Source organism: Ichthyophthirius multifiliis (genome assembly GCF_000220395.1).
Source record: "Ichthyophthirius multifiliis unplaced genomic scaffold scaff_1120509251392, whole genome shotgun sequence".
NCBI classification, from domain to species: domain Eukaryota; phylum Ciliophora; class Oligohymenophorea; order Hymenostomatida; genus Ichthyophthirius; species Ichthyophthirius multifiliis.
In genome coordinates, this window is record NW_004085918.1 from 1 (window position 1) to 27,846 (window position 27,846).

At 18.3% G+C, this 27,846-nt stretch overlaps 7 protein-coding genes across 7 annotated transcripts, besides 27 other annotated features; 5 read left to right on the forward strand and 2 right to left on the reverse strand. All coding sequences in view use genetic code 6, as the record gives it.

Annotated features, from left to right (window-relative positions):
- The first annotated feature begins 608 nt into the window (after positions 1 to 608).
- Positions 609 to 705: a microsatellite.
- Positions 706 to 875: 170 nt separating this feature from the next.
- On the forward strand, positions 876 to 4,664 carry IMG5_194050 (Na,H/K antiporter P-type ATPase alpha subunit family protein, putative; the record flags this gene model as incomplete). The annotated part of the gene is made up of 1 exon (XM_004024945.1): positions 876 to 4,664. The coding sequence occupies one exon, from the start codon at positions 876 to 878 to the stop codon at positions 4,662 to 4,664; it is 3,789 nt and encodes a 1,262-aa protein (XP_004024994.1).
- Positions 983 to 1,020: a microsatellite.
- Positions 983 to 1,026: a microsatellite.
- A 182-nt stretch (positions 4,665 to 4,846) lies between the features above and the next one.
- IMG5_194060 (N-methyl-D-aspartate receptor-associated protein, putative) lies at positions 4,847 to 5,855 on the reverse strand. The gene has a single exon (XM_004024946.1). The coding sequence runs from the start codon at positions 5,827 to 5,829 to the stop codon at positions 4,951 to 4,953; it is 879 nt and encodes a 292-aa protein (XP_004024995.1). The 5' UTR covers positions 5,830 to 5,855; the 3' UTR covers positions 4,847 to 4,950.
- Positions 5,856 to 6,140: 285 nt separating this feature from the next.
- Positions 6,141 to 6,243: a microsatellite.
- Positions 6,191 to 6,248: a microsatellite.
- A 110-nt stretch (positions 6,249 to 6,358) lies between these two features.
- Positions 6,359 to 6,453: a microsatellite.
- Positions 6,396 to 6,506: a microsatellite.
- Positions 6,400 to 6,511: a microsatellite.
- Positions 6,435 to 6,511: a microsatellite.
- Positions 6,510 to 6,543: a microsatellite.
- Positions 6,544 to 6,663: 120 nt separating this feature from the next.
- Positions 6,664 to 6,711: a microsatellite.
- Positions 6,712 to 6,983: 272 nt separating this feature from the next.
- Positions 6,984 to 7,034: a microsatellite.
- A 35-nt stretch (positions 7,035 to 7,069) lies between these two features.
- Positions 7,070 to 7,108: a microsatellite.
- A 2,385-nt stretch (positions 7,109 to 9,493) lies between these two features.
- Positions 9,494 to 9,529: a microsatellite.
- A 138-nt stretch (positions 9,530 to 9,667) lies between these two features.
- Positions 9,668 to 9,793: a microsatellite.
- A 2,529-nt stretch (positions 9,794 to 12,322) lies between these two features.
- Positions 12,323 to 12,371: a microsatellite.
- Positions 12,372 to 12,638: 267 nt separating this feature from the next.
- IMG5_194070 (hypothetical protein) lies at positions 12,639 to 15,399 on the forward strand (the record flags this gene model as incomplete). The annotated part of the gene is made up of 5 exons (XM_004024947.1): positions 12,639 to 12,734; positions 12,802 to 13,124; positions 13,180 to 13,828; positions 13,871 to 14,099; positions 15,362 to 15,399. 5 exons carry the CDS (start codon positions 12,639 to 12,641, stop codon positions 15,397 to 15,399), a joined length of 1,335 nt encoding a protein of 444 aa, XP_004024996.1.
- Positions 14,753 to 14,777: a microsatellite.
- Positions 15,400 to 15,504: 105 nt separating the features above from the next.
- Positions 15,505 to 15,583: a microsatellite.
- Positions 15,539 to 15,584: a microsatellite.
- A 61-nt stretch (positions 15,585 to 15,645) lies between these two features.
- Positions 15,646 to 16,646, forward strand: IMG5_194080 (DNA-directed polymerase II polypeptide E, putative; the record flags this gene model as incomplete). Its single annotated transcript, XM_004024948.1, has 4 exons — positions 15,646 to 15,661; positions 15,713 to 16,074; positions 16,193 to 16,236; positions 16,502 to 16,646. The coding sequence occupies 4 exons, from the start codon at positions 15,646 to 15,648 to the stop codon at positions 16,644 to 16,646; spliced, it is 567 nt and encodes a 188-aa protein (XP_004024997.1).
- A 153-nt stretch (positions 16,647 to 16,799) lies between these two features.
- IMG5_194090 (hypothetical protein) lies at positions 16,800 to 18,059 on the reverse strand (the record flags this gene model as incomplete). Its single annotated transcript, XM_004024949.1, has 2 exons — positions 16,800 to 17,212; positions 17,570 to 18,059. 2 exons carry the CDS (start codon positions 18,057 to 18,059, stop codon positions 16,800 to 16,802), a joined length of 903 nt encoding a protein of 300 aa, XP_004024998.1.
- Positions 17,285 to 17,349: a microsatellite.
- Positions 17,490 to 17,549: a microsatellite.
- Positions 18,060 to 23,297: 5,238 nt separating the features above from the next.
- IMG5_194100 (Ras family protein, putative) lies at positions 23,298 to 24,388 on the forward strand (the record flags this gene model as incomplete). The annotated part of the gene is made up of 6 exons (XM_004024950.1): positions 23,298 to 23,346; positions 23,438 to 23,577; positions 23,655 to 23,737; positions 23,847 to 23,954; positions 24,056 to 24,221; positions 24,263 to 24,388. 6 exons carry the CDS (start codon positions 23,298 to 23,300, stop codon positions 24,386 to 24,388), a joined length of 672 nt encoding a protein of 223 aa, XP_004024999.1.
- A 103-nt stretch (positions 24,389 to 24,491) lies between these two features.
- Positions 24,492 to 24,548: a microsatellite.
- Positions 24,507 to 24,548: a microsatellite.
- Positions 24,549 to 24,556: 8 nt separating this feature from the next.
- Positions 24,557 to 24,599: a microsatellite.
- A 273-nt stretch (positions 24,600 to 24,872) lies between these two features.
- Positions 24,873 to 24,904: a microsatellite.
- A 7-nt stretch (positions 24,905 to 24,911) lies between these two features.
- Positions 24,912 to 24,951: a microsatellite.
- A 48-nt stretch (positions 24,952 to 24,999) lies between these two features.
- IMG5_194110 (vacuolar ATP synthase catalytic subunit a, putative) lies at positions 25,000 to 26,985 on the forward strand. Its single transcript, XM_004024951.1, has one exon. It carries the CDS (start codon positions 25,018 to 25,020, stop codon positions 26,866 to 26,868), a length of 1,851 nt encoding a protein of 616 aa, XP_004025000.1. The 5' UTR covers positions 25,000 to 25,017; the 3' UTR covers positions 26,869 to 26,985.
- Positions 26,974 to 27,019: a microsatellite.
- Positions 27,020 to 27,846: the final 827 nt, after the last annotated feature.

Consider the following 27,846-nt stretch of genomic DNA (forward strand, 5'->3'; position numbering starts at 1 on the left):
ATATATAATAATTATATTATATATATTATTATTTTTTTTTTTTAGAAATTCTATATTTAGTTTAAAAAGTTTTTTAATTAAAATTATCATACTATTAGTTCTAAGAAGAAAAAAAATAGTAATTTTATTAAATTATACAATATAAACAAATATGAATATGAATATTAATTAAATAAATAATAATATTAAAATTTCAAATAAAAATAAATAAAATATTAAGTAAATTATGTTTTGTAAATATATTTTTATGATTTTTTTGCTTTATTAATATTTATTTCTATTATATATTTTTAAATTTTTTATATTATATTACTTATTTTATTTTATTACAAAAATTATAATTATACTACTATATATATTTAAAATATTGCTTTAAATTATTAAATATTAAAAATATATAGTAAATTATTTTTATAATAATAATTATATATTTTTTTTAAAAAAATTAAAAATGCATTTAAGCAAAAAATTATTATATATTTTAAATATATTAATTTTATTCTTAATATCTATATGTTATATTTTTTTAAAAAAAAATTTAATAAAAAATAAAATATACAAAAATATTTAATTTATATATTAAATAAAAAAATTAATTATAATAATTAATATAATATATAATAATAATTAAATATGTTTTGAAAAAAATATATAACTAATAAAATACTCTATATTATTTATATAAAAAATAAATAATATATAATATTATTTCTTTTTTTTGTACTATTTTTATAAAATATTTTTATATATAAAAATAAGCATTTTTCCCATTTTATTTGCATTTATTTTTGTTGATTGAATCTTTAAATAAAATTTCTAATTACTCATAAAATAAAAACATTATCAACGTGAAATAGATATATAATTGAAAGCGCATGTATAAAAATAAACAAAAATTTCGAAATAGAAAAAAATAATTAGAAGATTAAAAATTTAATATTATTATAACATACTCTAAAAATTAAAATATAAAATAAAACACTAAAAAAAATATTAATAAATAAAATATATTAATTAAAATATATTTTCTTAATATAAAATAAATAAATATTTTAAATTAAAAAAAAATGATTATTGGAGGTTCTCATAGAGGTTCTAGATCATCTCAAATAGTTCGAAACTTCGAAGCCTTAAAACAATAGGTTCAAATAAATAACTAACTTCGTTAAGAAAGACAAAGCAATTAACCTAATATACATTTAGACGCTAAAGCATATCCAGCAACTAAGGAATATGCAGCAGGTAATCGTGCTCCTTTATTAAATTACGAAATTGATTTACATAATAACGAATAATAATTATCAAATATAAATTTTATAGATGCAACTAATCAAAAAAAAGATTAAGAAGTTCAAAAAGGAGAAACATTGAAAAAAAAAGCCGCTGCTAATCTCGATTCTTAAGTATATGATGACCATCGTATATCTTTAGAAGCCTTAAAAGAAAAATATCATACAGATTATGAAAATGGAATAACCGAAGTTTACGCAATAGAATAAAATAAAATTCACGGAGATAATATATTAACAGCTAAAGAAAAGAGTTCTCTTTTGCTGAAATTTATACATGAAATTACTAACGCCTTCGCATGTTTATTATGGGCAGGAGCTGGTTTGTGTTTCCTTTCTTATGGATTAGATGAATCAGATCCTTCTAATTTATATTTAGGGATAGTTTTAATTGCCTTAATTATTGTTTCTGGAACAATTACTTTTTAATAAAATTTAGCTTCGGAAGCACTTATGGATTCTTTTAAAAGTTTTTTACCTTCAAATTGCACTGTTATTCGTGAAGGAAAGACTCAAGTTATTCTCGCAGCTAAGCTTGTATGTGGAGATATAGTTAAAGTTAAAGCTGGAGAAAAGATTCCGGCTGATATAAGGATTCTGTAAAGTGCAGAAATGAAAGTTGATAATTCCCCTTTAACAGGAGAAGCTGAGCCTTAATTAAGAACTAATATCTGTACCCATCCCGATAATCCACTAGAAACTGCAAATCTGGCTTTTTTCGGTACTCTATGTAAAGAAGGATAAGCAAAAGGCATTGTAGTAAGAATTGGAGATTCTACAACTTTAGGTTAAATTGCAAACTTAACATAAAATGACTAAAAAGCGAAATCACCTTTAAGGCAAGAGTTAGATTTATTGGTAAAATACGTAATTATTTTAGCTTGTATTCTTGCTTTTTTATTCTTCATTTTAGGTTGGTAAGTTATCGGATACCCAGTATTGCCTTGTGTCCTTTTCGGGATAGGAATCCTTGTTGCAAACGTACCGGAAGGTTTAATGGGAGAAGTTACCATCTGTTTAGCTATTACAGCTAAAATTTTAGCTGCTAAAAATGTATTGGTGAAAAATCTAGAGGCAGTAGAAACTTTAGGATCTACTTCTTGTATATGTACTGATAAAACTGGTACTTTGACACAAAATATAATGACAGTAGAGAACTTGTGGTATAATCAAAATGTAATAAAAGCAATAAATAAAAGCCTTGTTACATAAGCCTAACCATAATTATATGATGAAAACAATACCTGTTTTTAAGCTTTGCATAAAGCCGCAATTCTCTCTAGTGAAGCCAAATTCGATATTTCTAACGATTTAAATAAAGATAATATAGATTATAAGAAATGCTCAGCTATAGGTGATGCAACAGAGACAGGAATTATTAGATTCTATCAATATATCGAAGACATAGAAAGTACACGTAAAAAAATAAATATCGCGAAACAAATAGATGGGCAAGAGGCTAGAATGCCTTTTAATTCAACTGTAAAATTTGCTTTAGTTGTTGTAGAGGAATAAACGGAAAACAGCGATTATTGCATTTATATAAAAGGAGCTCCTGAGAAAATATGGACTTTTTGTTCAAAAGTACTAAACAATAACCAAACAGAATAATTAGATGAATAATGGGAACATTAATTTCAAAAAATAAATGATTAATTCGGAAAACAAGGCTAAAGAGTATTAGGATTTGCTAAATTAAATTTACCAAGAATATCTTATCCCTTAAATAAGTGTCAATTTTAAGTTTCTACTGTTGAAAAATATAATTTCTAAATGTCTGATTTCACCTTTTTAGGTTTAATTTCATTGATTGACCCTCCCAAAACTAGAGTCCCAGCTGCCATATTAGAATGTAGGTCTGCCGGAATAAAAGTAATAATGGTGACAGGCGATTAACCACCTACAGCAGCTGCTATAGCCCGCTAAGTAAATATAATACCTAAAAGAATAAAAACCAATATCGAAATAATGGAAGAAGAAAAGCTAGATTGGGATTCCGCAGTAGAAAAATGTAAAGCAATAGTAGTCCATGGAGATTAAATAGTGAAATCTTTAAATAAAGAAGTTCTTGAGGGAATACCCGAATTCACTTACCTTAGACAATGGGTAAAAAAGCCATATTGTGTATTCGCCAGAACAACTCCTGCATAAAAACTTTAAATAGTAAAAGCTTGCTAGGCTGAAGGACATATTTGTGCAGTTACAGGGGATGGTGTTAATGATTCTCCGGCAATAAAGCAAGGTGACATAGGAATTTCAATGAACCTTTCAGGATCTGATGTTACTAAAGACTCCGCTGATATGATTTTATTAGATGATGATTTCGCTTCAATAGTTTGCGGAGTTGAAGAAGGTAGAAAAATTTTCGATAATTTAAAAAAGGCAGTAGTATATGTAATTACAACTAATATTCCTGAAATCTTTCCTTTTACAGCTTTTATCTTTTTTTAATTACCCCTTCCATTATCTAATATTTTCATGATTATTCTCTGTGTAGGTACTGATATAGTTCCTGCAATTGCTTTAGGTTATGAATTTGCTGAAATAGATGTAATGACTAGAAAACCTCGTAAAAAATCTGAACATTTGGTATCTATGAAAATTGTTGTTCATGCATATTTGCTTATGGGGCCTATTGCCTTTGGAGGAGGCTGTGCAGCTTATTTTACAACTATGAATTAATTAGGTTTTCCTCTTAAATCCTTATTTGGAATGGCTATTAGAGATGGAATACATAAACCACCAGCTGGTGATTTCTAAGATGGAGGTTTTTGTAAAAACACATATAAAAATGATTGTGCGTATTTTAATAAAGAATTTATGAACGAAAACTCTCTAAACTGTATGGAAGATCTTAATAATCCGAAAATCTCTACTTGGAAAGTTAATTGGCTTTCAGACTAAGATGGACAATTCGATTTAAGAAAAGGGTTCATTTATTGTAATAAAAGTACTGGCCTATGGACTCCTCAAGTCGCTTTTAATTATTGTAATAAAGAAAATAACATTTCTCCAATTAGTGGGGTTACAGCCTGTTATACTACTGATGCTTTGAAATATGGATAATCGGCTTGGCTCGTGGCTGTTATTTTCTTTTAAATTTCTAATGTTTTCGCTTGTAAATCTAGAAGAAACCCCTATTATCTTACCCCTCCTAATAAAGTTATTTTCATAGGCATTCTAGTAGAAATTTTAATTGCTGTTTTCTTGCTTTATGTTCCTGGCGTTTAAAAAGTTTTCGGAGCAAGACCACTTACTTGGTGGTAATTTGCTATGCCTGCTTTGCCTTTTTCTATTGCTGTTATGTTATGGGAAGAAACTAGGAAGTTTTTAGTTAGACGCTTTCTTTGGTTCGAAAAATATTCATTCTGGTGATTAAAAAATAATAAGGCTTTATTTTTATTTTTTTACTTGATTATCAATTATATTTTATTAATAGTATATTCTTAAAAATTAATTTAATTTTTGTTAATATACAATTTTAATTATTATAATAATATTCTTAAACGAAAAAATTAAAATATGAATATTATAAGTTTAAAATAAAATAAATAAATAAAAATATTAGAAATTCAAAAAATATTTAATAATTAAATACATTTATTAATAATTATTCTATAACAAAAATAACAAAAAGAAAATACATAAAATAGTATATAAATCATTCTGAATTATTAGATTGCAAAGCTTTTAACAACTCAAGCAATTACAAAAATAGTCCAATAATATCCATATAAAGTTCAAGTGAAGCAATAACATAATCGTCAATATCATATTTATAACTTTTAGTACCAATAATTAACTAAGTATCATAAATAATATAAAGTCCAAACATTAAAGCTGCGATAGAAGAATAAATAATTTATATAATCTTATTATTAGTAAACATCATAAACAAACATAAAATTAGCAAAACCATGCCTAAAACGCATAAAAACCCTCCCATCAAAGTAAAGTCGCTTTTAGTAGTGCATGCATAAAGTGTTAAAGCAAAAAATATAGACATAGTCATAAATACGGCCATAAAAACAAGTTTTTAATCAGTAAAAGCACAAATGAAGCCCACTATATAACCTTCACAAAAAGTAAAAACTCCTAATAAAATATAATTCGTTGGTACTTTTTTAGCCATATCTCTAGAGCATATCAAAACTAATAAAACGACAATTTAAACAATAATAATAAGAATCATTAGTCCTTAGTTATTTAATTATAACATTCTAAAATGATCACTAGACATCGAAAAAGCAGACATCATTACAGTAAAAAGCATTTATACACTTAAAATAGAATATACTTTTGTTACAAAACCAGACCTTAAATATTTATCAGAACTTAATCCTTCAGAACTATACAAATTTTAATTTAAATCTTTGTCACTACTGTTACTGCTTTAACTGCTTTCGCTACTTTTTCTATGCTTTTTATGTTTTTTCTCTTTTTTATTATTTTGATTTTAATATGGATCGACCATAGGATTTTCTACATCAAATGTTTACATATTTTAATTATAATGTCCTTAATATTAATTTTAGTACATTTTTTTTATTATATATTTTTTTATTTAATTAATTAAAAATATACACAAAAACTTATCAATTATTTCTTATACCAAAATATTAAATATAATAAACATTATTTATTTATTTTTTACCTATTTCTATTTCATTATAAATAAATGGAAAATTCTATAATAAATTGGAAAAATATTTTATATTATAATTAAATCAAAAAATTTAAACTTTCTATTTTACAAAAAAAACAATTATCAATTTAAATTATTATTAATTCCATTAAAATAACTTCATATAAATTTTATAATTAAATAAACTTTAATAACATAGTTATTAAATTAAAATATATTAAAATTAAATTTAAAATAAGTTTAAAAAAATATATATATAAATTTAAAAATAAAATCAAATTTAATAATAAAAATAAATATTAAAATAAACTAAAAATGAATATATATATAAATATATTAATTTTAAAAAAAATTATAAAAAATTAAGTAAAAAGAAGAGTATAATTAAAAAAAATAGGTTTTAAACAATTTTAGAAATTCTAATAAAAAATAAAAAGAATAATAAAATATATTTAAAAAAAAAAAAAAAAATAATAATATAATATAATATAGTTTTAAAAAATAATAAAAATAATAATAGTAAAGTAATAATAAAAATAAAAATAATAATAATAATAATTAAATAATAATAATAATATTATATATTATTATTATTATTATTATTATTATAATAATAATAATATTTATAAAAATAAAGTAAAATAATAATAGAATAATTATAATTATTATTTGTTATATTAATAATTACTAAAAATTAATAAATTTTAAAAATATTATAATAATTATACATAAAAAATATATATTTTTTTTTATTTAAACAATCATATTTTTTTTTTAATTTGTTATAATTATAAAAGCTATAAGCAATATTTTTATAAAATAATCAATATAAAATTTTTTTTTGAATTAAATGTTTGACAATAATGTTTTAATTAAATATTAGAGTGTTTAAAATAAATTATTAACATAATTAATATATATTTTAGAATAAAGTTATATTAAAATAATAACTAATTTTTATATAATAATAATTTATGACATTAAGCATATATTAATCAAATAATTTAAAATAAAAAAATATTAAAAAAATAATATATAATTTAATTTTTTATATATTAATATATATATATATATATATATATATATATATATATATATATTTATTTATTTTATTTCTTTTTAATAATAATATCAATAATTAATTATAAAATTTTTAATTTACTATATAATTTTTCAAAATCAAATTTTTTTTTTAATTATATTTTACAAAATCATTTAACACTATTTATTTTATAATTTTTAAGTAACAAAAGTTTGTAAAAGTTTGTATTAATTATAAATTAATTAATAAAATATTGAAATTCAATAAATAATGATTTTAAAAAATTAAGATTTTACGACATGATAAGATAAAATAATTTTTAATGTTATAAAAATTATTTAAAAATAATTAAGACAAATAAATTAATATAAATAATGTTATCTTTGAAATAAACATACAATAAACGATTTTAATTTATAAAGATATGTTTTTTTTTATTTTAATAATATATATTAACTTAATTAATAATTATACAATATACATTTTTATTATTAAGAAAATTTATAATCTAAAATTAATTAATATGAATTTTTAATTAATTATTTAACAAATATATATTTAAATATTTCATAATTTTTTTATAAAAAAAATATAAATTATTTTAAATACTTTATTTTTTTAATATACTTTTTAGACAAATATCATTAAATAATACAGACTTCTATATACTTATATAATTTTTGTTTAATATTAATAATTTTTAAATTTATAGTAAAATATTTATTTCTTTATAATATTTATTAAGTTATTTCACATTTAATTTATTAAGATTTTTTTATTTTATATATATTTAAAAAACATTATAAATTGAAATATATATATATTTTTTAAATTTTTTATTTTATATTAATAAAAATAATTACTAATTTAAAAAATAATAAGAATTTAATAAAAGCAAAAAATAAAAACTTAAAATGAATAAAAGAAGTAACAGCTGCTATGAATAAAGTAAAAAAAAAACTATAATAAATGAAAAAAATATAGAATTTGATACATTTAGTTAAAGTGATATAGAAATAGTATAATATAAATAAGATTTTTCATAATTTAAAATTACTAAAAAATTGGAGAATTTTAATATTTTTTAAAATAAGTAATCTCTCATAAAAAAAATACAGAAAAGATTACACGACTAATATTTTGATTAATTTAATTTTTATTTTGCAAAAGGAATAAACGAAATTTTAGCAAATTTAAGTATTCCACACGTAATATTATTTAAAGATTATTTGTTTTATGATGATAATACAGAATATTTAAAAAGAATTTACAAAAAATAAGAAGTTAAATCAAGGCTTGAATTACTGTTTGATTTTTACGAAAAACAATATAAACAAACCCGACCGAATTTATGCATTGTAAATCAATAAGAAATTATAACAAGAAGAAATTATAAGTAGGCAAAAGCTTTTGTATAGAAATTAGAAAGAGAAAATAATCATAACAGTATAAAAAAATAAGAAAAATATAAAAATATAGAGAATATGAAAGATTAAGATTTTATATTGGACTGTCATTTATATATATCTTCTCCTTCTTCTTCTGATAGTTCCATAAAGAATATTTTGCAATAAAAAATAAAAAGAAAATAAATAATAATACTATTATAAGTTATGATAGTAATGTTCATGATGTTTATTAACCTTAATTATATTCTGATGAAGCTTCTTTTGTTTAAAATAATAATGAAAATATGTTTTTAACAAAAAGCTCTCCTTTAAAAGCTATTGAAATTAATCTATTATTAAATAATCCTAATATTTGTAATAGAAATAGGCAAAATGATAAAAATTTATAATAATAATAATAATTTGCATTTTCAAAAGAAATAGATAATGCTTTACCTAATTATTTACATTAATATGTACAAAATTTATATGATTTAGAAGATATAGAATTTGATAATAACGATAATTTAAATAAATAAAACATCGATGAAAAATAATAAATTATTTAATTTAATGAATTTGAATTTTAAGATTAAATAACTTGCGATTAAAATGAAAATATTATAAGTTAATAAATATCTTCATAATAATTAATGAATAAAATTAAAGAAAATATTTAAAGTAATATTACTTCAAGAAATAAATTAAATAAAACAGATGATAATAATTCACATAATCAAAATAATAATAAATAAAATAAGGAATATCTTGAAAACTTACTTAAATAGAAATTAAAACTTGATTAAATTCCAAAAATTACTGATTCTATAGACAGAATATGGACTGATAGAGAAATTAATCCGAGAATAGTTAATAATGAAAATGCAATAAATAATCAAAGATAATCAAACTCAATAGTAATAATTAAAAATGGTGAATTATAACACATAAAGGAGAAAAAAAATATAATAATAAATAATGCTTAAAATAAATAAAACTAAAAAAATACGAATAAAGAAAATAATTAAAAAAAATTGATCAAAATAATAAGAATATAGTTTAAAAATAAATTCCAAGTAGTTAAATAGTTAAAAATTATACGAATTTAATAACCAAACAAAAATAAACAAAAAATATAAATAAAAATATTAATAATAATATAAATTATACATTAGAAATAACAAATAATTCAAATATTTAAAAAAAATAAAGTATAAAAAAAAATGAAAATGATGAATTTACATATAAATTCTTTAAACATTTTAATAGTAATTAATATAAAGATATTAAAAAAATAAAAAATATAAAAATAATGATAATAATAAAATTATAAAATAATTAAACTATTTATAATAATAATAACAATAAAACTAATAATAATAATAATAATAATAAATATAATAATAATTATAATAATAATTATAATAATCGTTATAAAGTAAATCTTAATCAAAGCTTGCTTAAAAAATATTTACAAGATAATCATATATAAATAATTCTAACGTAGCAAATAAAATATTAAATTCAAATTCAAACTAAAAATAGTTTTTATTATAAAATCGATAAATTTAACAAGATTATCAAATTAAATAATCTAATTCTAAAAATTCTATTTAAAAAAATTATTATAGCCTTCTTCTTAAATATAATAGTAATAAATTATAAAATCTCCTATAGTATAAAATACTAGTCATAAAAAATAATAAAATTCAGAAGTTTTAAATAAGTTTTCTTCTAAAAGTAATTCATAAATTTAAAATTGTCTTTAACCAAAATATGATTTAAAATTGAATATTAGTAAAATATTTAATTAAAATTCTGAAAATTCTGAAAATTAATACGGATTTTGGACTTAAAGAGCAAGCTAATAATTAAACTAATAACATTCCTAATAAATTTAAAATTTAACAGATAGGAGCAATATAAATTAAAAAAAACATTTAAGAAGTCTTAATAAATTAATGTTATTTATGAAAAAATAGTTAATGTAAAAATATTGAATTCTAAAAAACAAAAATGAAGCAATTTTTTTTATTATAAAAATTATAAATATTTATATTTATATTTTTTTTAAAAAATACATAAATAATATTTAAAATACAAATTATAAAAATCAAAAAAATTATTTTTATCCTTTTATAAATAATAATAATAATAATAAATTTTGTTCATCTTTAGAATTCTTATAATTTTATATAATTTAAATAGAAATTTTAATCAAATAAATATTAAATTTAAAAAACATATAGTTAATTATAATCAATAAAATGACAATTTTTATATATATATATTTAGAGTAATGATATAATACAATTTCATTATTTTTAGTTTTTATTTTTTGTTTTCACTTAAGATATATTTTTTAGAATTAAATATTTTATTTGTATTTTTTGTTGCTATTTCTTAGCCATTATATCCATATAATTTTTTTATACTATATCTATTTCTTTATTTTCTTTTTTTTAATTTGAAATATTGCATACATTTAATAAACTTGTATTTATTTATTTTATACAATTATTGTTAATTTAATTCTATATATTGTTATTAATCAATTAATTATTGTTAAATTATTTTGTTTAATTAGTTTAATTTTAAATATTTTTATAATTATCTTATCGATTTTTTAAATTAAAATAATTATTGAAATTTATATTCTCTTTATTTTGATAAGAAGAATCATTTATCTAATTAGCCTATTTTTATAAATTTTACTATTTAAACTTTATTAAATCTATATTAAATTAATTATGTGATGATTAATTTTATTTTTGAACTGTATTACAGTCAAATAAATTATTTTAACTCATAAATCTTTTTTTTTTATTTATATTCAATTATATTATATTTATATTCAAAAAATTTTAATTGTTTACTTTTTATTTTAAAATTCGTTCATTTTAAATTACGTATATTAATTCAATTGTTATAACTATTATTAATTTTAAATTTGAGGTTATTAAATAAATTATTCGATAGTTTAGATTAATTTAATAACAAATTTCATTAAAATTATCTAAAGTTAAGAATTTTATTACTGAATTAATAATCTTCTTAAATTTTCTGTTGATCCATTTTCTAAAGTATATATATTTAGCACTTTTTATGATTATTAAATTTATTTAATTAGTTAAAATCCTAATTTCAATATTTCTTATTATTATAGTGATTTATTTTTTTAATATTAATTTATATTTATTTAATTTTTATTAAACAATTTATTCATTTTTTATTCGGTAATACTTTCATTGCTGCTACTTTCAGAAAAAAGATTGCTTGTATTCTAAGTGAAACATTTTTGATTTTGCTTCTAGATTGTTTCCTTTTTATTTATTTTTTTCAAAAAAATAATAAAAATGTTTATATATTATCAAACTTTGATAAAAATACATTTAATTATTCTGTCTAAGAATTTAATAGTTTAATATAATTTTCTAGACTTTATTTATCTTAATCATTATTTTTTTTTTAGAGGATTATCTTTTATTCCTAATTTTCGTTTTCAAGTTATTTAATTTTAAATTCTAAAGATTAAACTAATTAAATATTATCTTTTTATTTTTTATCTTTTGTATAAATTTTAGATTCTAATTTTAAATTTTTGTTTTATTTTTATTCTAATTACATTTCATTATTTAATTCTTGTTCTGAAATTTTAATTTTATTTAATAATGGACTTAATGGATTAATTATTTTATTTTGTTAAGTTTGAATTTAAAACATTAAAATATTAATAATTCTATTCGTATTAATTTAATATTTTATATATTATAAAAAAGTTATTATTTTATTTAGCAAATTTTAAATTTACTTTTGAAAATTTAAAATGTATTTATTATTTTTTATCGTTAAATACTATTTATTGTTTTATTAAATGATTTCTAAATAAACCATAAATTTTTATAAATTTAAAATTTATAATTATATTTATAAAATAGTTTAGTAATTAGGAAAATAAATTATATTATTATCATTTATTATATTATTTTATTAAATTTATATATATTTTTTTTTTGTAAGTAATATTTGAATTTTATTACAAAATAATAAGCTGTTTCCATATTTATAATAATTAATACCAGTTAAAACTAAATACAATAAATTAAAATTATATTTGATTGGTATTAAAGATATATTAAACTTTAATTATATGTTATTTTATGAATTAAATATAAAAAATACATATTTATAGAGATTAAAAAAATTATTTTATTTTAATAAAAATATATATAATAAGCGTTTCCTTTTTTAAAAAAATTATTAACTTTAAAATTATGCAATCATTCAAACTTCACATAGTATCAGAGCATTTAAAAGATCGATACCCATATTTAGAAGCTGAATTTAATGATAGATATGATAAAACAGAGGTTTACATTTTTTTAAACTCAAAAATATTATTATAAAAAAAATAATATTGAAATAATAAATAAAAAGGTATATCACGCAGCATTTGATAGAAGTATACCAAAATTAATTGAAATATTGTTAATGCCTGACATAGAAGCATTTAAATATAGAGATGCTTTAATTACTTTAAACGAAATGGTATCTCATTAAGAAAACAAAGATATAATGATTAGTTCAGGTTTAGTAGCTATAGCTTCAGCTTTTCTCCACCATAAATTAGTAGAAATAAGAAGAGAAGCAGTACTTTTAATTGGTTCTTTAGTAACAATAATGAGAGGAAGATAACATGTTTTGGATACTACATATGAAGGTTTTTAAAAAATGTTATTTGATTAAAATTTATAGGCAAGGTAAATAAAATATTATTTTATATTTTTATTAATATTTTGGTTTTTCATAAAAAAGAGAAGCATGTGCATGGGCTTTATGTAGGTTTATAACAGGAAGAGATGGTGTAGATTAATTATGTAAAGCAAAAATAATAGAACACATGGTAAATTCGTTTTTATAATATACTGAAAATCCAAACATAAAAGAAGCAAAATTTATTGTATGTATTTTAGAGGCTTTCTTAAACATTTTATAATATGATAATGGCATCATATTTTTTATTAGAACTGGAATAGTCGCTCGTTTAAATTAAATATTAAAAAATGAAAACAATATCTACTATGACAAATAATGGAGTTTGAGAATAAATTATTTATGTTTGGATTGTTTGGCTAAAATAGTTGTTAATATGGAGGGAAAACAAGAAGGAATAGACCTATATATTATAAATACTGCTAGTAACTTTTTAGATTCACATATCTAAGAAGAAAGAAAATATTCTTCTATTCTAATAATGAATTGTAGTATTCATTTGGATGGAAAAAAGTAATGCACTTACGTTAAAAATGATGAAATTATTAAAAAACTTATTTCTTTGCTTGATAGTAAAGATGAAAATCTTAGAATTGATGTCAAATAGGCTTTAAAAAATATTTCTGAGCTACCTGATGGATTTTTAGTCATTACTAGTATTTTAGCTCATAATTTAAATTATTTAAAAGAAGTTATTTTTTCTTTTTTTATTTAAATATATATAAAAAACTAGGTTTTTTCAGTATAAAATGGAGATAAAAGAGTTTTTGAATTTTCAGTAATTACAGCACTTTCTTAATTATTGCCAAAAACATCTGAATTAGAAAATCCTCCCAATCTTCCATAAGATAAAATTACAGAATACGAAAAATATTGTATCGCTATTTGCTCTTTTATTCTTAATTATGATGAGGTAATAAATGATGCAATTGAAGAAATTGTTAAACTAGTAGAAAAATTAGGTAATTATATTTAGAATAATTTTTATATTTTTGTTGATTTTTTAATTAATAGCTCCATTTTTGTTATTTAAACATAATAAGTAATTATAAGATATGGTAGCACATACCCTTTATAAACTTATTTAAGACTAAGATACAAGACGGGATTTGCTTTAATATAAATTAAAATATGGCAATGTTAAAAGTATTTAAAGTAATTCAACTTTAAATGAAGAATTTTTCAAATATAAAAAGTTAAATGATTTGATTGATAAATGATTTTTTTTTTTTAAATTATTATTTTATTATAAAAAAAAAAAAACTTTTTATGTTTTATTACAATTGAAATGTTAACTAATTTTTTTTTATTATTATAATTATTTGAAAATAAAAATAATAAATTTTCTATTAGTTTATATATTAAATATAAACTATTTTTTTTTATGTACTAATATTACTTGGGCTATTTTATTTTTATATAATAAATTATAAAATTTTAAATATTATTAATTATTAAATTAATTAATATTTTTATATTTCTTTTTTTTTTTTAATTATTTATATGAGACATCTAGATTTATCATCTAATTGCATTCAATTTTAAACAAAAGATAAAAAAAAATATTGTGCTTAGCTTATAATAAAAAATAAATCGAGTTAAGAAGTTTAATTCAAAATAAAAACAACAAATAAAAACAATTTTAGAGTAATTCCGCATAATGGAGTTTTAGAATAAAATAATTCTAAATTAATACATTTTGAAATTTTAAATTAAGTATTTTATTTAATTATTATGATAATATGTTTTACAAATATGTATAAACATCAAAAAGAATTTGTAAAATTTTGAACAATTTTAAAAAGAAAAGTTTCTTCTATTAACTAAGAAAGTATAAAAAATAGATTCTTTAAAAGTATAAGATATAGAAACAGATTAAAATGATAAAAAAGAGGATCAAATATTACTTAATATTTAAATTAACAATAACAATACTTAAATTAGCAAAGAAGAATATGTATTATTATTTTTATTCTTATTAAAAGTTAATTATTTTAGGACAATAGAATTAAAATATTATAAAAATAATATGATTAAACAATATATAATATAAATGATTTATAACTTTAAAGAAAGTAAATAAATGATCAAATTAACTATTTAATGTCACTTAATATTAGTAAACAACAACAACAAAATTATATTTTTTTTATTATTATTATTTTTTAATAATTTTTTATTCTTATAGAACTATTTTCTAAAAAAATTAATATTATTATAATAGCTATTGGATTTTCATTAACTTTCTTATTTTATAATTGAAATAAATAAAAAAAGAAATATCATTTTACTTATTATTTATTTTATATTATATAAAAATATAAATATATTTAGTAAGAAACATATTATCCTAAAAAAGCAAATTTTATTAATAATAAAAAAAAATATAATTAAAAAAGCCAAAAAAAATAAAAAAAAAATTAAAAAAAAATAATAATAATAAAAATGCAAGATTCATCATATTAAGAGGCGAAAAAAATTGCGAAAATAGTAAAAACTTTATATGAGATGGCCAGAGATAGAGGTACAGCAATAAAAACATAATTCGCAAAAAATTAAATATAAAATAAAAAAGGATATTCAAAAGATGCTAATATAAATCTTTAATAATATGATTCAGATGATAATTTAAATGGTTTAATTTCAAAGGTTAAAGAAAGAGGATTGGTAGTAGATTTTATTCCTCCTTTTCGTCATGATTTTAATTTTGATGAATTGAATAGCAAGGCAATGAGAATGTATTAATATTTATAAGTTTTTCACTGTAAAAAAGAGCCCTTATCAGATATAGAATTGAAATTATACGCATAATAAGCATAATAATATGTTAAGGAAGATTAGGATAATGACCCTGATGGTTACTTTTTTTTTAATTGTATTATTCTTGTTCATGGAAACCCTGAAGATAAAAAAATAGTTTCTAAAAAAGCCTAAGACGTAATTAATTATTTTTTGAACTAAAATAAAAAAATAAAAAAATTGATAATAGTATTCTCAAGTCGCGAATAAATTTTATAGGGATGCTGTAGAAAAATTTGATTGAAAAATTATTAAGTTTAAACGGCTTACTTAAATCAAAAAAAGATATTGTTTTACCAGGTAAATAAAAAAAAAAATATTATAATTAAATTTGAAATTATATTATTTAATTTTGAAATAATAATGAATCTTTTATTAAACTAAAAATATAGAAAATAAATAATTCTACAAAACTGAATATTTTGACTATGAAGATTTTATTATAAACATTACTAAACATAAATTAGTTCCTAAGCATATTCCTTTAAATTGTATTGAAAAACTGGAATTAATGAAAAAATAGTATTTATAAATAAATATTATTTTATACTTTTTAATAAAATAGTAATATAACAGATTCTCAATTACCAAAAATATTACCCACAGATCCAATTAATAAGTATTTTGGTCTTAGGATAAAATAGGTATTTAAAATAGAAAGAGATTCAGAAACTGCAGGAAAATATATTACCTATAGAATAGTTAGTTGAGTTTTTTTCTTCTAAAAAAGCAAAAAAGGTTAATTTATATGAAATTATAATAATAAATGAAAGATATTTATATACATTAAAAATATTTTGCCATTTTTATTTGATATAAATTATATATTTTTTTTTATATTTTTTTATAAAATAAATAAATTATCAATAATATTTTTAAATTAAATATTTTAATTATTATTTATCAATTGGTTTATATAGATAATCATTCATACCAGCCTCTTAACAATTTTAATATTCTTAAGATTCTGGAGAATATCCTGAACAACCTACAATAATTATATTTTAATATTTCGAATTTTTTCTAATTCTTTTAGTTATTTCTATTCCATCAACTTCAGGCATGCAAATATCCATAAAAATAATTTTAAATCCAACGCAATTTTATAAATTACAAAAATTATTTTATAACTTTTCAAAACATTATTCATAACTGTCTGCAGCCTCAGAACTTATATTAAAAATCATTTGAAGATAACTTTAAAGCGCAATTATATTAAATTTAGTATCATCAACAATTAATATTTTTTTACATTAGCAATTCGTATTTTTAATAACTTAGTTTATGTTAGTAGATTTATTATCAATATTTTAATTATTATTTTCACTAACAATATTCTAATGAGCATTATCATTATTAATACCATTATTAATATCATTATTAATATTATTATTAATATTTTTATTACTATCAATAATATTGCTAAGAACCCTGTTTTCATTATTATTAAATTTATTGAAATAATCAAAATTTGTAATAGTATTTTCGCATAATTTATCAATTTATATTTATGGAATATTCCCATCATCAATATTAGAATTAATTGTATTTTAATTATTATTATTATTATCGACTATTAAAATATTATTTTTATCATTATTATTATTATTATTTATTTAGTTCAAAATAATACTTTCTTCGTTTATAATATCTAATTATTGGAATTGAGTATTTTTTCGATTCTAGCTTTCATTTATATTAAATGTTTAACTATGATTCATAATTAAAAATTTAAATTCAGTTCCTTAATTTTGTTAAGAACTTATTTATAAACCTGTATTTTGAAAATATGGTTCACTTAATTTTTTTGCTAATTCATTAGAAATCATTAGACCTAAACCAACTCCTAAAGGATTTAAATTTTCTTAATCATCTAATTTAGAAAATGCTTTAAATAAATTACTTTATTAAGTTTAATCTATGCCTATTCCTGTATCTTTTACTTTTATTTAAATCATATTATTATGTTCATTTTCATTTTTGTTTTCATATATACTAACATGTGTTAATATCTATCCTTGTTTTGTAAATTTTATTGCATTTCCAATTAAATTTATTATTATTTATCGGATTCTTAAAGCATCTGAACAAATAAACCGAGGTAAATTATCATCAAATTCCATTTATAATTTTAAATTATGGCTTTCTGCTTGAATTTACATTAATTAAATTATTTCTTCTAATACTTTTCTTAGTTCTAAATTTTATTTACATATTTTAAATCTACCTTATTTTACTTAAGCTAAATCAAGTAAATCTTATATTAAATTACTTAATAACTTCGCACTTATTAATGCTGGAGATAAATATTATTTTATGTTTTCCTAAACTTCGTTAATACATATTTCTAACATTCCAATTATACAATTTAATGGTGTTCGTATTTCATGTGCTACTTAACTCAACATTTAGCTTTTATTTTAATCTATTTACTTTTTATTTTTTAGATTTTTTTGTTTTTTAAAAAAATAAATAAACTTTTAATAATTCTATTTCATTAAAGTGTGATATGTCCTTTATAACTAAAAGAATGTTTTATTCTTTGTTTATTATGCATGGAATGAACATTATTTCAAAGTATTTTATCTTTTTAGATTTTAATTCATATTTTGTAAACATTCTTGTTTAGATGCCTATCATTTCATAATTTTCTAAAAATTTTAGGCTTTTTAATTATTTCTAATATAAATAAATAAAATGTTTTGTTATTATTTTTTTAATTTTTAAATTACATGAAGTGATTATATTTCACTTAAGACAGAATCACTTGTGGATTATATCTTTATATTAATTTAATATATAAATACATTTTTATTTAGGAAAAATTATATTAGTACTATTTAAATTTGATATGAAGATGGATTAACTATATTAAATCTTTTTAATTTTATATCTTATAAATTAAGAATTTAATTATCAGTCAAATAATTAGTAATAGAATAACATCTATCAACCCTTTGAACAGATATAGCATCTTTATCTTAATTTTCATTTACTATATTAAATGCATTATTAAAATTATCATTATTTAGGTTAGATTAATCAAGAAATGTTATTCTTCTAGTTAGACTATTTATCAAATTTTAATCTTAACACTATCCTTACTATTAATATTTAATGTTTTATTTGAATTTATCATTAGTATCTAATGTATTTTTAAAGCTTTTTAGAAGTTCTATACATTCTTCTTTGTTATCACATTCTAAATATTGATTTAATGTTTAGTTTATTTAAGTTTTCTAATAAGAAATAAAAGCATATATATATATATATATATATTTAATTTATTTACTTGACTTGATGAATCCGTAGGAATAATAGCAATTCCTTAAGGAATAATATTAAAGAACATATTATAGAAATTAACTAAATTAAGAATTTATAAATTCTAACTATTTTATGTTTATTATTATTTATTTAAATTAACACCATTTATTGAATTAGTATTTATCTAATTATAAGTCTGATTTTTGGAATTTTATAAACTATAATTTAATGAAGGACTTTTATTTTTTTCTTATTTTTTAATTTTATTTTTTTATTAAATATTATACAAGTCTAAATTATATAATTCAAAATTTTCCTGATTGGCGATAATAATAGGAAATCCAGATTAATTTTTATTGTTATATACATATGATTACTTATTTTTATTATTAATTAAATTTTATTCTTTTGTATTTGTTACTTACTTTAAATATCTATTTATATTTATTGAATGTTTAACAGATGCATACATAACAAATAAAATAAGAATATAAAATTGAAAAATAAATAAAATAGTGATTGATATTTAATTAAAATTGAAAAGTCTTATTGTAACGAATACAGCCCCTGAGAATATTATAAATAAAGAGAATTTGAAAGATTATAATTCTTTTAGAAAAAATAGCATCAATATAATTAGTTCAAAAGATATTATTAAATTTTTGTTAAAAAAATAATGTGTTTGCATCATCATTTCTTCTATTCCTAAAATAAAAATTGCTAAATTATAAATACAAAGCAATAAATCTTTTTAATAAAGAGTTAATGTCTTATATTATTTTGATTTAAGCATTATTAAAAAAAGAACTATAATAGTTAATCTAATAAGTGATATTATTAATAAAGGTTTACATTCTAAATCATACTCAAAAATAAATGAAAAAATATCTGATATTTGTATTAGAAATATACAAATTGAAAGCAAAAATAAATTTTCTTTATTTTATGCCTATTGCTCTTTTATATATATTTTGAATTTTTAAATAGTATTTTCATTTATATTTTAATTTATATTAATGTTCATTTATTATCTAAATGAATTAAAAAATAAAATATATATTAATAAAATTATTATTAAATTATGAAATTAATAAATGTTTATTTATTTAAATATAATAAACAATATTAATAGTTTTTTTAATTTTAATTATTAATATAAATAAAATTTATATATTTATTGAAATTATTTATTTTTTATTAAAAAAAAATCAAAATCTTTTTTTTATATTTTTTGTTATTAACATAATATTTAAAAAACTAATTTTATTTTATTTTTGCGATAAGATATAATTTTATATCGATTTTTGTATTTATTTGCTTTACAATAAATTATTTTCATCTTACTTAATATTATTTGATTTATTTATATATCTTCTGATAATTAAATAATTATTTTAGTTATTTAATCAATATTATTTAATTAAGAGCCTTAATACTTAAATTATTAATTTTTTATTTTGGATTTTTAAACATTTTTCACTTTTTTTTAAAAAAAGAAAATAATTTTTTCATTTATTAATATTTCTTTATTTTAGTTATATTATATTTTTATTCAAGATATTATTACTAACCTTTTTATAGCTTAAGTTGTTCATGCAAAATTTATTTTATTTATTCTATTCAATATTTTTAGCAAAACTTATATTATTTTTCTCCTATTTCTCTTATAATGTTATACTAATAATAATATTATAATATTTATTGTTTTTATTTATAAAAATTTGTTTATTTATATAAACCTTAAAATAAATATTTGTTAGTTTTTCTAAATGATTAAAGCTTTAATTGCATTATTTAATTTAGTTTAATTTATATAGTTTAACTAATATTTTTAATTTAGTTTAGATTTTCTATTTTATTTATAAAAGCTAATTATTGTTATTAAATTATTTTGATGTATTGTTTAAAAATATTTGTTTAATTGTACTTACATGTTTTTTTTATTTAATATTATATTTAAGTTTTTATGATTCTATTGATTTAAATTATGTTTAATCATTTTATTTGAATACATTTAAGTTTTGATTATATAAGAATAAATACTATTTTTTTAAAAAAAAATATTTCTTTATCAATGCAATTTATTTTTATGCTAATTTAAACAAATATTTAAATCTTATTAAAATATATCGAATTATGTTCTTGATATTTAATTTTTAACAAATCATATAAATTTATAAACTTTTTTATAAAAATTAATATGAAAATATGAAATAAATATAAAGAAAGAATTACTTTATATTAATAATTAATATAATTGCTATTTACAAATTTATATTCTTAAAATTTACAAAATTATAAAAACAATGTAAATTTTAAAAAAAAAAAATTAAATAGAAAAACATTATTATATAAATAAAAAATTATTGAAGAATATTAATTAAAATATTTGCTAAAGTAAATAGCTATTATTTTATTATATTTATTAATAAATTTTTAATAATAATATATTCATTCTTTTTTTTTTTAAAAAAAAAAAAAAAATATTTTTATTTTTATTAATAAATTATTTATTCATAAAATAAAAAATACTTACAAATTTTAACAAGAATAAACTATAATTTTTATAATTTATAATAGATGTTTTAATATACTGGAAACTATTAAGATAATTAATATAACTAATAAGATGTATTTAAAAATATAAATTCAAATGGCTTAATTATAAAAACAACTAAGCTAAAACAATAATAATTTTCAGTTAAAAAATTATCATCAACAAAAGAAAAGAAGGCCTTAAAAATTTACATTTAATCTAAAAAATAAAAAAGTTTTGAATAAATTAAATAAGCTTTTCCATTACACCCAAATTTTATTGTAAAGTACGGGAATTAAACTTATCGCAAATCATTTAGTAATAAAAATATTTTTAGTTAAATATTTAACAAACCTTAAAAAACTTCTATCATAGACTAATAATAGATAATTAAAATTAATGATAAAAATAATGATTTATATTTTTCAAATAATTAATAAGTTCATAGAAAAAATATAATTTAAAATGAAACTGCGTATTAAAAATATTTTAATTAATTAGTGAAAAAAAATTAAATAAATATATAAAAATCACAAGAATAAAAAATTAGAGAAAACTATAAATGTTTTTAAAATTCATTTCAAAATTTCATTTGTAGTAATAATTAATAAATATTAAAATAAAATGACAAAAATAACTAAACAGAAGAAAATTATTATTATAATAATTAATAAGATGATCAAAAAGAAATTTTAAAAAACTCGCTTAATGATTAAAATTAGCAAAATAATTAAAAATAAATAAAATAACAAATATTTAAAAAACATGCATTATCACAAAATTAATAACTTTAAGTTTAAGAATAAAAATAATTATTAAATTATTTATCACCTACCAAATCTAAACTTGAGTCTAAAAATAATAAAAAAAATAAAAATTCGCATTAAGTTATGAAAGAAATACCATTTGTAAAGATAAACCTTAAATTAATTTAAATTAGACTGGAAGAAAGTCTATTTCTTGTTCATTTTATAATATAAATAGATTTTATAAAGAAGATTTTATGAAATAAAAAAATAAAATATTCTAAAATAGCAAAACTTAATAAAATGAAAGTTTATCAAAAAAAAAAAAAATTGTTTTCGTAAAACTAATACTAAAAAGATTAATTATAAATTTTAAACAATTAGTTTAATTAAATTTATGACATTTAAAAGATAGAGAAAATTGTTTAGATAATAAAAATTCTAAAACTTAAAAAATATCTCTCATTTACCAAAACATTTAATCGAAATAATAAAATATTTAAAAGTAAATAGATTTAGATAATAATTATTAAAATTCTAATATAAAAATTCTTTTAATAGTAATATTAATACTTCGAAAGAAAATTAAATAGAACCATGGATAATAAAACATGATTAATCTATATTAGATATAAATATATTTTGAATAAAAAAATTAATTATAAATATATCTTTTATTAATTATTTTTAAAAAAAAAATTTATATTTTTGGGCATTAATATAATATAATTTATAAGAATTTGCAATTATTATAAATACTTTAAAATTTATTATTCAAAAAAAATAAAAATAATAATAATAATTATTTAAGTATGAATTCTTATTTTTACTTATTTAAATATATAGTGATTGGCGATACTGGTATCTAAAATTATTAAATTAAATTAAAAATATAAACTAGAAATAATAATTTTTTTCAATTGTAATAATTTATATTTTTTTGACAAAAAAGGAGTAGGTAAATCATGTTTAGTTTTATAGTTTACTGATGGAAGAGTAAAAGAAAGACATGATGTAACAATTGGAATAGAGTTTGCTGTGAAAACTGTTCGTGTAAATCAAAAAAATATTAAGCTTTAGATTTGGGATACTGTAATATAAAATAATAATAAAAAAATATAGAAATAAGATTATAATTTGAGCATTTATTATTTAATTATTAATAATAGGCAGGTTAAGAAAATTTCAAATCAATTACAAAATCTTATTATAGATCAGCTATAGGAGCAATATTAGTATATGATATTACAAAGTTAAATATAGTAAAAAAAAAAGTTAGTTTTGAATTAATGATTATTTATACCATATTATTTTTTTATAATATATTTTATATATTTATTATTTTATAAAACAACTTATAGAAAAGAAAGCTTTTAAAATATATCTAAATGGCTTTAAGAAATAAAAACAAATGGAAATAAATATATAGTTTTTGCCTTGATAGGAAATAAAAAAGACAAAGAAGAAAAGTAAAAATAAAATATATCAATAATTAAAATTTATTTTAACTAAATATAATTAATAATTTATATTATATATATAAAACAAAAAAATATTAATTTATAAACAGTCGATAAATATCTAAAGAAGAAGCTGAATCATTTGCGCATTAAAATAATTTACTTTTTTTTGAACTAACAGCTAATAATAATGAAAGTGTAAATAATGCTTTTATTAAAATTTCTGAGCGAATCGAATAGTTGATAAAAAATTAATAAATATAATTAGGAGACTTAGTAATATATTTTAATTTTGTATAAATTTTAAATTTTAAAAGAACTAAGGCGTTAAAATTGGATCAGAATATAATGAATCATCAAGCTAATAATCATATCAATCATAATAATTGGCAACACCTTTAAGTAGTTATAAAAAGGAGTAATCGAAGTCTTATTGCTGTTGAAATTTTTTTTTTAAATAAAAGTATATGTAATTTATTGTTTTTATTTAATCTTAAAATAAATACTTTATTAATTTTTAAATAACATATCAATATATAAATAAAATAAAATATAGATTTAATTTTTTTAAAATATATATTTATTTTAAAATATGATTTATTTACTTGTTCTTATTTTAATTTTTTAGCTATTTTATATTTTTATTTATTTTAAAATAAAAGATATAGTTAAAATTAAAATATTAATTTTTAGAAACTATATTTTATTCTGAATAAATATTTTAAAGTTTATTTAAAAAAACTAAACTAAATGATTTTTTTATATATATTTAATCTAAAATAATATAAAAATTGCAATTAATTATAATGTTATTAAAAAAATATGATTTATTTTAAATTATTTAAAAAACAATTTATAAATAAAAAAATAAATTTCTAATTTTTATTTATTTTTATCAAATAAAAAAAATCATTTAAAATTTAGAGGAAAAATAATATTTATAAAAAAATATATTTATATTTATATTAAAACTAAAAAATAAAAATAAAATTAAAAATAAATAATATTTTACAAAAAATAAAAACATATATTAAATTAAATTTTCTAAAAATATAATAAAAAAAACTAATACATGTAAAGAAAAACAGCTCTAGAAGAAATAGCTGAAAAAGAATCATCATTCGGAAAAGTATACAAAGTGGCTGGACCTCTAGTCGTAGCTGAACAAATGACCGGTGCAAAAATGTACGAACTCGTAAAGGTAGGATGGAATAAATTAGTCGGAGAAATCATTAAACTTGATGGAGATACAGCTTCTATCTAATGTTATGAAGACACCTATGGATTAACAGTAGGAGATCCAGTAATGAGAACTAAAGAGCCCTTATCTGTTGAATTAGGACCAGGAATTCTCACTGAAATATTTGACGGTATCTAAAGACCATTATAAGTTATTGCTGATGTATCTTAGAGTGTATTTATCCCAAGAGGAGCTGACGTTCCAGCTTTGGATGGTAAAAAGCTTTGGCATTTTGTTCCTTCTGTAAACGTACGTATAGGTTCTAAGGTCACTGGTGGAGATATATATGGAACTTGTCACGAGAATAATTTATTTACAGAACACAGAATCATGATTCCCCCAGGAAACAAAGGAGCAGTAACATATATAGCCCCTGAAGGTGATTATAATATCCACGAAACAATCCTTGAAACCGAGTTTGATGGAAAAAAATCCAAATTTTGCATGTCTCATTTTTGGCCTGTTAGAAAACCTAGACCCGTTTAAGAAAAACTAGCAGGAAATACTCCACTTTTAACCGGATAGAGAGTATTAGATAGTCTTTTTCCTTCCGTTTTAGGAGGTACTTGTGCCATTCCTGGTGCTTTTGGTTGCGGAAAAACTTGCATTTCTTAAGCTTTGTCGAAATATTCGAACTCCGAAGTCATTATATATGTCGGATGTGGAGAAAGAGGAAACGAAATGGCAGAAGTACTTAGTGAGTTTCCAGAATTGACTACTGTAGTGAAAGGAAAGGAAGAATCTATTATGTAGAGAACATGCTTAGTTGCCAATACCTCCAATATGCCTGTCGCAGCTAGAGAAGCTTCCATATACACAGGAATTACACTCGCTGAATATTTTAGAGATATGGGTTACAATGTAAGTATGATGGCTGATTCAACATCCAGATGGGCAGAAGCTTTAAGAGAAATTTCAGGTCGTTTGGCCTAAATGCCTGCTGATGCTGGTTATCCTGCTTATTTGGCTAATAAACTAGCCTATTTCTATGAAAGAGCTGGAAGAGTTAGATGTTTTGGAAGTCCTGATAGAGAAGGTTCGATTTCTATAGTAGGGGCTGTGTCTCCACCTGGTGGTGATTTTACAGATCCAGTTACTGTAGCTACTTTGAGTATAGTGCAAGTTTTTTGGGGTTTAGATAAGAAATTGGCTTAAAGAAAACATTTTCCAAGTGTAAACTGGAATATTTCTACTTCAAACTATGAAAGGTAATTAGATCCTTACTTTAATGATTTTGATCCTGAATTTTCATATTTGAGAACTTAACTTAAAGAAATTCTACATGAAGAAGCTGAATTAAATGAAATTGTGTAATTAGTCGGAAGAGATTCACTTTCAGAAGATTAAAAATTAAGTTTGGAAATCGCCAAAATCATTAGAGAAGATTTCCTCTAATAAGATGCTTTTTCAACTTATGATTATATGTGCCCATTATATAAAACTGCAGGTATGATGAGATGTATTGTTACTTATTATGATTTAGCAAGAAAAGCTATTATTGAGTCTTCAGGTGAAACTAAATTGAATTGGAATTATATTTAACTTGAAACTAAGTCTTTATTCACTTAACTTACTTAAATGAAATTCTTGAGCCCTAAAATGAGTAGATAGGAAATAGCATAATATGTTAATAAATTCGTTGAAGATTCTAATATTGCTTTTAGAAAAATGACTGATAATTGAGTTTAATTTTCTCTCTTTTTTATATTTACATATATGATATTGGAAAGTAAAAAAAACTAATATTTTTTTATTAAATACATAATATTTAGTTTTTTTTTATTTGAATAAAAAAATAAATAATACATTTTAAATAAATGAAAAAATACATTTTTATTAATAATTGCAAATTAATGTCTTTTAATTTCAAATATATTTTACAATTGATTCTTGTTTTTTTTTTAAATAATAATAATAATAATTTATTTTATAAAAAATGTTTTATTAAACATTTAATTGGTTTTCAATAAATAAAAATATTTATTTAAAAAAAAAAATAAAACATATTTCAAAACAAAAAGTTATTAAAATTTCAAATTATAAAAAAAAAAATGAATTAATCATCTTAAAGATAAAAAAGAAACGAAATAACAAATTTACCCTAATTAAACTAACTTTAAATATATAAAACTCCTTTATCACCATCTGTACATATAAACGAAACAGAAGTTCCCAAAGCATAAATACTTCCCTCAACAAATGTAACAGAAATTTACTATATAAATTAAAAAATAAGAGACTTAGAAACCACTATAATTGATATAAAAAATTAATTAGAGAGAAAAATAATTAAAATATATGATTAATAACCTCAAAAATATACCCAAAGTTTAAAAAAAATAGAAGATACTGAACTTTATTAACAAAAAGAATAAAAATAATTAAATTCAATAATCTAAGATTAATAATCAATTATAAAGGAGGTTTTTAGAAAACAATAAGAAGAAACAAATTTACAATAAGTTGAATTATATAATAAATTCCATGAAGTATAAACCGAGAATATGCGTTTAAAATAATAAGTTATAGCAATACAAAACCAAATATAGGTACAAAATGATAAATAGTATATCGAAAATAATTAAAGAAAGGTCATAGAGCCATTGAAAATAGAAAATAGGTAATAAAACTAAGGATAAATAAATGAAATAGTAAAAAATA